General features: G+C 30.9%; 1 protein-coding gene across 1 annotated transcript; it reads right to left on the bottom strand.

The window, feature by feature from the left end:
- Positions 1–1,337: 1,337 nt before the first annotated feature.
- Positions 1,338–8,051, bottom strand: LOC143047127 (sorting nexin-12-like). The gene is made up of 4 exons (XM_076220079.1): positions 7,815–8,051; positions 5,675–5,770; positions 4,497–4,621; positions 1,338–1,591 (listed from the first exon to the last, which is right to left on the bottom strand). Exons 1-4 carry the CDS (start codon positions 7,974–7,976, stop codon positions 1,486–1,488), a joined length of 489 nt encoding a protein of 162 aa, XP_076076194.1. The 5' UTR covers positions 7,977–8,051; the 3' UTR covers positions 1,338–1,485.
- Between the last annotated feature and the right edge of the window lie 271 nt (positions 8,052–8,322).

Consider the following 8,322-nt stretch of genomic DNA (forward strand, 5'->3'; position numbering starts at 1 on the left):
CAAAACCATGCAGATTAATCATTAGCTTAAGTGGTGGGATAGCTTGTATGAAAACAATGTCAACATTTTGTAACTCATGAATTAAGATATAAAATTTCTATCATGTATTAAGTTTTAAAGTTAGTCTTCACAACTTATAGTGATGTAATCCTGTCATTGATATCTTCCCTTTTTATCACATTAAAATCAACTACAGTATTATAAATTTAGAAAGTTTTGTAATGTTTTTGTTACTTCTAAAATTGCAATGAGATAGGTTGCACAAAAATAAAAACTTGCATTTGAAATTTTGATGGAGTTATTTGTATGCAGTATTTCTTGGAATTGCAAAACTGCAAATTGAGAAATTATTGCGATTTTAGAAAAATGACCAAAAATGGGAGATTACCCGTAAAGCTAATGATACCCATACCCTGCTTATAGTATGAGATAACAGGAAGGTGTTGAGTGATGAATCTAAAAATGCAGCAGATATCAGAATGCAAGTTCTTATTATTGCGGTTTTCTTCCAGTCACCTTTTTTCGCATTAATAAAAACATCGCAATACATTAATCTGGCATTTGTGATCATTGTTCAACATTCACATTAATAAATGTACAAACAAATCTGTGAATTGACAGTATCTGTATTCTAACGTACAGTGGATATACAATATTAAGATATTAGTGAATTTGACCATCAAATAAATTGATTTACTGTGTATTCTGAAGTTGAATAATTATATTTTAATAACAAAAAAATATCAGTATAAATAAGATAAGTTTCAAGCCATAACCTTAAAACTAAAATAGTCTCTTAATAAATGATAATGGAATGTCATCTTGTATATAATCTTGAAAAAATTGTTCTTTTATTATTGTGAAAGTGGTTACAATTTAGAACCTTAATTTTGATACATGTCTATCAATTTAAATTCCATGTTTAAGTTATTACCATCCAACAGTGATATGCGTTTGTTTTCGAGATTATTGTTAAAAAAATGTGTTAATTTACATAAGTAAACATAATATCTAGGTAAATCAGAACTTAATTATTTAGATATTACAGTGTAGCAAGTATATTTATAAAACACATACACATAATATATATATTATTTGATTATAGTTAACTTTACAATTAAAAAATTATTCAAATAAATTGCCAAAAAAATTGGTAAACAAAGTCTACTTGTGAATATACATCATGTTTACACAAAGCAATAATTATTGGCAATCATTCATTTTTACTTCATGCAGAACCTTGTGTGCTAATATGTATATAAAAATAAAAGAAATTCATTATGAATAGATTTTTTTTTGTAATATTTTCTCTTTTCTTGCTCATTCATAGTCAAAAATTGAATACACTAATTTGAATGAAAAACCAAATGCTAAGGTAGTGCATTTTTATAAGTATGTCCATAATTATACACAGTCTAACTCTATAAAACAGAATAAAATGTACAGAAATATTCACAACATTAAAATGGTGTTCTTTTGGTGACCTCAAGTTGTTCTTATTTTCCCAGGTACATAGTTCTTATCAATCACTGGTTCTATCAAAAACATGTGCAAACATTTTTCATTCTGTGCTAATGGGTGGCCAGCAACTCTGTTAAAAGAAAGAAATTTAAAAAGGTATCTGAAAACTGTATTTAATTTTAAACTTAATACTAGGATGTACACACCTTACGTTACATGAACGAATTGCATACCATACACCAATATATAAATAACACATAGCTGAAAGGGTGATGGAGCAGATGTTACCCAAAAAAAAACATTGTCAACCGTGGCGAAGCCAAGGTTGACAAAGCTTTTTCGAGGGGTACCAATCTGCTCTATCACCCTCTCAGCTATGTGTTATTTAATTCCTTATACTGAATGTCCTATCATTAATGTCTTTTACAGATTATTTTTATTATAAAAGTGTTTTCTATGACGTCACATACATAACAACATTACAGGTATTAGAAAAAAAGATGTTTTATTATTCTATTTTAACAATCAAATAATCAAATCTGAGCCAAAAGGTAGAACTTAAGCATTGTATTTAATTACTTTATGTAAACTCAATTCATTGTCCTTTAAATTATCAATTTTTTATTGGTCTAGACGAGAGGGTAACATTAAAAAAATTTGTCACCCTCTCAGACATGTGATAGAGTAAATTAATTCCCTCATATTAGCCAATCAAAATATGGCATTTTAATGTGAAGTATAATAAATACAATTGGCAATATAGGAAAGGTGTACTGACATACAATTGACATATTACTTATACATGTAGTATCTGAGAATCTATAATTTTTAAACAATTCTTTAATGAAAGCCACATTCTTCCTAATTTCAAATGATTTGACTAAGGATAACCCAGGTTACTGTCAAAACAAAAACCCCAACCTAAGTATGTTCTTCAATATCAAGGTTATCACTAAGGATTTTTTAAGGTGAGTTCAGGGACACATCATTTTTAGACAAATTTAAGGAGTCCAACAGTGAGAAGATGGAATCTTATTGCTTTATCATTACTCATTTCAATCCTGACAACCAAATAGACAATGAAACGACATCAAGTTTAGATTATCTTTACACTTTTGACATAAAAAGACAATATTTGTACTCTGACAGACTAATACAACAGTTTAGAATTTGATACATCTTTGGACTTTGAAAATGATGAGTCTAGACAAATTTCCAAGAGTCCAATATTCATGGACTTGCCATTGTGTGAACCCCGAATATCATTAATGACAATTCTTATATGACGTTCTTCTTTTGCTTTGTGAATAAACCCATGCTCGAAATCCAATAAAATTTGTTTGCACATGCATATACAAATGTATTCAATTGCATATATGGACTACTTCAGAATAATGAATTTTAACAAATTAGAATACATTTTATATATTTCATTAATTTAAAACACTTCCAAACTCTTAAAGGATGCACATGTTACCGTGTACTTATTCATTTATTATGACTGTAATGTGTTGCAGTTCGAAATTGACATATTTGACCTAGATATGACAACCGTTCACGCTGGCTGTTCAAAACTCCCCCTCTAAAAAATCACATTGCCAGTTGTTTGCTTGTTCACAAACAAAAAAGGGAGGTTAATGGAATAGCCTACACAAACACTCTACACTTATACACATCGGACATAAAAATTAACTTAATTGTCCAAATCAGAATCGAAATAATTGATGCAAGCTATACTTTATTGTAATTTTAACATGGGTAGGCACACGGGGGGTCTCAACATGGGATTTTGGGTACAGGTGTGCAGCTGGGATTTTAAAAACACCCCCATTCATATATTGAATAATTGTGAAATCCCTACCTATACATATATTTCACAGCGAAATCATAACCCATTCATATATTTATCAGCTCATTGATATATCACAATTGGTCAATTACTACCTATTGATATATTTCCTCGGTAAAATTGCACCCCATTGATATATTTGACGGATCAAAAAAGGGACCCATTCCAGCGGCACATATGTATATACCTTTATATAGGAAGAGACCCCCCCGTGGGTAGGCATTATATTTGTGTTATTTTAGCTCTCACTATCGCTAGGGAAAAAATAATCTCTGAATATAATGCCTACCCATGTTAAAACAACAATAAAGTATAGCTTGAATCAATTATTTCTTAAATAAATGACAAATCTGGAAATTAGAAACACATTAACTTGATAATTTGCATTATTTGTAAGGATTTTTATATAGTTGGCATCTTCTAAGCATTACCATTATATGGTTGGAATATATAACAACAGCATATTTGAGCATTTCTATCTTTAAAAGACGCGTTTCAGTTCATTTTTCTTCATTTGAATAAACGAGGAGTTGTCCGAGTCTCCCATTGATTAAACTTAAAATTTCAATTTGAACATGAAAAGCTTTTGAATGATAACTGATAGCTTCTAATATGAACCTTAGATCAGTCCAATACCTCCAACTTTATCTGATTAAGGTTTAACTATATAACAACTGCTATATTCTGCTTTTTACTAGACGTTTATGGTTAATTCACACAAATTAATTATAAATAAAAAGATGTGGTATTAGTGCTAATGAGACAACTCTTCATTTACATGTAAGTCACAATTTATAAAAAGTTAACAATTATAGGTCAAAGTGGCCTTCAACGCATAGCCTTGGCCATGTTGGCTCTTACCAAAAGCAAGCTATAAAGGGCCCCAAAATGACTAGTATAAAACAATTCAAACAGGAAAAACAATGTCTAATCTTTATAAAAACGAGAAACAAGAAACAGCTATGAACCACACCAACACATGAGACTCAGACACTCACTGAAAAACAGGCTCCTGACTTGGACAGGTCTAAAAAATGCAGTGTACTACATGAACAATGATGTACTCCACAAAAAAAAAACCCCGAGTCCATTGTCTTAGGCAATTTGATTTCACATTAAACTGTGTATTTTAAACTTGATATTCAATAATTAGCATGGTACGTAAGAAAAATCAAACACTGCTTACTTGTTTACGAATTGTTCAAGTCCTTTTCTTCTGTCTTCAATGAATTCATCCTCAAATATTCCATCATCACCTCTGAATGGTAACTGTCTTTTCAGGGCTTTACCAGGTAGTGGTGGTACAACAATCTGAATAAAATCGTAATGTTAATATTCACATGTAAGACCAAATTTAATTCCAGAGTCTCTACATAGGCTACATGTATGTCTCTTAGCTGGCATCCAACATTTCTAAATCTAAAGTACAATATAAAAAGACAAAGTGATCATGAGAAATTTTGTAAAAGCTTAAAGCATGCATGTACGTGTAATTTAATTGCAAATATTTCAGGATATCGTGGAAAACACCATTAGAGTATGATGGATTTCATTTTTCATATCGACAAAACACTTAAAACTGGGGATACACTATGTATTGTAAAGATTTGCAAAGGCAAAATAAAAACTGATCAATATTCAACAGCCATTCTAAATGGTTAGGCAGCAACCATTTGATTTTCTGTTTGTTTCCCCCTCAGCTGCCAAATTGTTTTTGACTTGTTGCGAAAAAAATAGATTGTTTTTCGCCACAGGTGAAAAAAAAGTTTGTCCAGAAAAAAAATCCATAGCCCCCCAGAAAATCAAATGGTTGCTGCCTTACTGTGACCTCGACTGGACAAGTCAAGCCATTCCTGTGACCCTGTTAACATCCAGTTAAAAATAAAACTGCCTTCCTGGTCTGTTTACAAAGGGGAAACTGAAATTCTTTTAAATTTGGCCTGAATGAACTTGATTGTAATAAAATTCTGAGCGTAACCATAATGATCATTTTAAAAGACCAAATATCTGTGGTTTTAGTAATATTTTTTTTTAGTTTTCAGTGTGCATGCATATATGTACATGGTATTGTTTTTTTGACTAATTTAATTTCCAATGTGGCAATGACTTATTTATTCGTACTGATCGATTTGGCTCTTGAATATAAATATCCACAGTAACTGATCCTTTTCTTAAATTAAGTACACGAAGAGTTGAACATATTGAGAAAGCTAATAAATAAATAACAAAGATGATTAAATCAATCTGTATGTAACTTTTACCTAGATTTACCTTACTTTTAATCAAATATATTACATGTATTATAACATACATGTATCATATCATTACATAAAACATTTGTACATGTACATGCTGTATATTTACCTTACTGTCTCGTTCTAATTCATTCCGTAACCACTCAAAGTCACTATATCTTCTTCGTACACCAGATTCTTTTACTTTAAATACAGGTAAATTTGTCTAAAAAGGAAGACATGTATTTGAAAAAATTACAAAATCAAACAGACTTGCAAAAATTCAAAATATATACATTTTAATACAATGTTCTTAAGTGAAAGGAATTGACAACAAAGATTTCCAGGATTATATATGTCAATGAAAAGGTCCAATACTATGTGATTGGATTTTAAAACTAAGTGAAAATAACTTGTTTTCAAACAGATAAAAGAAAGCCTCTGTTTTAATCAAAAAGTTGGAATATGATTTTAGGCCTAATAGTTTTTCTCATTGTTGATGGCCACACAGTGGCCTATTATTCCTTACTACCACTTCATTTCAACTGTAGTGGATACACTGGATAGTTGTCTAATTGCAATCATACCACATCTCCTGATTTTTACATTTAAGAACAAATTAAGGCAAACCATTGCTTTGTTGGAAATTTTCACTTGGCCAGCATTCATTTTTACAACAAACTTACAAGAAAATGACTCTTCAAATCCCGGACATTAAGGTTACTGGTATAATAACAATTAATTCTTGTCACAAGATTGAAAATCAGCAACTTTTCCATTTGTAACAGGGCATAACTTTAGAAAGGTAAACGTGATGCCACCAAAATTCAAACTTGATCTGTGTTTTGTAAATAAAATTCATAACATTTGGAAGCTATACGCTATACGGTTGTATACACAGGCAAATTTCATTCACATCAATTTCACGTGAATTCAAATCCATGCGAATCTCACATGAAATTTTTCACGTGAATTTCATGCGAGATTCATGTGAAATTCATGTGAGCAAATTTATAAAGGCAAACTAAAAATAGAGAATAGAAAACAACACATGGACAGACTTATAGACAAACAATGGTACAACAAAATGCCTTCTCTGCTGAGAGGATCCAGGTCTGTTCGCCCTAGTACATGTACCTGTTTGCCCTGATGCCTGTTCGCCCAAGTACATGTACCTGTTTGCCCTGATGCCTGTTCGCCCAGATTTTATTTTTTTTCTAATTGTTATCTAGTTGCATAATTTTAAGTATTTGAACAAAATATGTTCAAGTTTGTTGAAAAATTGACAGAATATTTATATTGCCACAATCACTTTATCATTTTCCCTTTTATTTTATTAGAATACTGGAATACAATGTATTTATCTTTATTGATATTTGTTAACAAAATAATTATATTCAGTCAATCACGAATGTATGCAGTATAACTGAGACTAGTCTCAGAGTATAATAATAAATGAACTTGTAAATCCATTTTTATTAATTTCAAGCTGTGGTCATATCCTGTGACATAATTGTCAATTTGTTGATGGTGGTCACTATATGGTAGAGAATAGAATCATATATATCACAATAATCAGTGATCCGAATTATTTTGTCATTGAACAATAAATGATATCCTAAACAAGCCATAAACTTTTAAATGTTTCCATCTTTCCATAAATTTCAAGAATATATACTGTACCATAGAAATATCTGAATATTTTTTTTCATCTTCAATGTCCTGAATATTAATATTTTTAGAAGGGCGAACGGACTCTATGGGGAAATGAACTCAGGGCAAACTAGGGCGAACAGACCTGATACCCTGCTGAGATAGGAACATATAAAAATGTAAATTCAATCAAGGATTTGTATAGTAAGACTACTATACAAATCATTGGTTCAATGACATTTATAGGAAGAAAAAAACACATGGGTATAACTTTTTTATGTAGCAGTAGTCCAGCAATCTTATTAATCTGCTAAATGTAACGACAATTCCTTGTTAACTAGCCTAAATGAAAAATGTAGCTGTTGTACATAACCCTATCACTTTAAGTCACTTGTCTAGCATAATCTGATAAAATTTGGATACTCCCACTTTCAACATGTTTTCACGATTGTCAAAGTTTTACGACACTGAAAATTTAATGATTTTCATGTTGATCTTACATATGATGAACACATGTCTGTTCTTACCTTTAAACGATTGTCATTTATAAGTATGCAAATGAAAAATTCCATAAAATAAAAAAAAAAGATAATTTAGCTTCCGGAGCGATGTTTTACCGTCATTCTGACTTCATAGTCTGTGTATCGTTTTTTCCCGACCCCATGAGTTTGAGGATCAGCAATATCTATCTCTAAGAAATTGGCAGGGGGTGAATAGGCATCTTCTAAAGTTTGTTTCTTTGGCTGAATTCGAGCTGTTGCTGATTGTGTAGTGGTCATTGTGTACCACAGGTACTCCTACTTCACAAATACTTATGACGTATTATACCAAATTAAGGGAGATAACCATTTCTTCTTCTGTAGATCCCTCCAAATGTTGGAGCACACTCAGCGGACTGATTCTGTAATAATTATCATGTGTATTACCTGATTCATTTTCGACGTTTATTTTATTTTCATTTGCACTCCATTCTTCAATATTCTTCATTTCTTTATCCTTTTTTTGTTGTCACTCCGATGTATTATTTTATATTGAAACCAGAGACAAATTAAGCTAATATCTTCTTTTCAGTTTAAGCAGGCTTTTACTAGAACAGGGGACTCTATATTTTAACATTTTAAATAT

This window comes from Mytilus galloprovincialis, chromosome 10 (genome assembly GCF_965363235.1).
Source record: "Mytilus galloprovincialis chromosome 10, xbMytGall1.hap1.1, whole genome shotgun sequence".
Taxonomy (NCBI): domain Eukaryota; kingdom Metazoa; phylum Mollusca; class Bivalvia; order Mytilida; family Mytilidae; genus Mytilus; species Mytilus galloprovincialis.

Bases quoted from the DNA above. Each gene is read 5' to 3' on its own strand.
- LOC143047127 (XM_076220079.1), bottom strand. From the start codon at position 7,976: ATGACCACTACACAATCAGCAACAGCTCGAATTCAGCCAAAGAAACAA. The intron at 5,771-7,814 runs GTAAAACATCGC...CTTCCTTTTTAG, and splicing joins ACTATGAAGTCAGAATGACG to ACAAATTTACCTGTATTTAA. The intron at 1,592-4,496 runs GTAAGCAGTGTT...TTCTTTTAACAG, and splicing joins CTTGAACAATTCGTAAACAA to AGTTGCTGGCCACCCATTAG.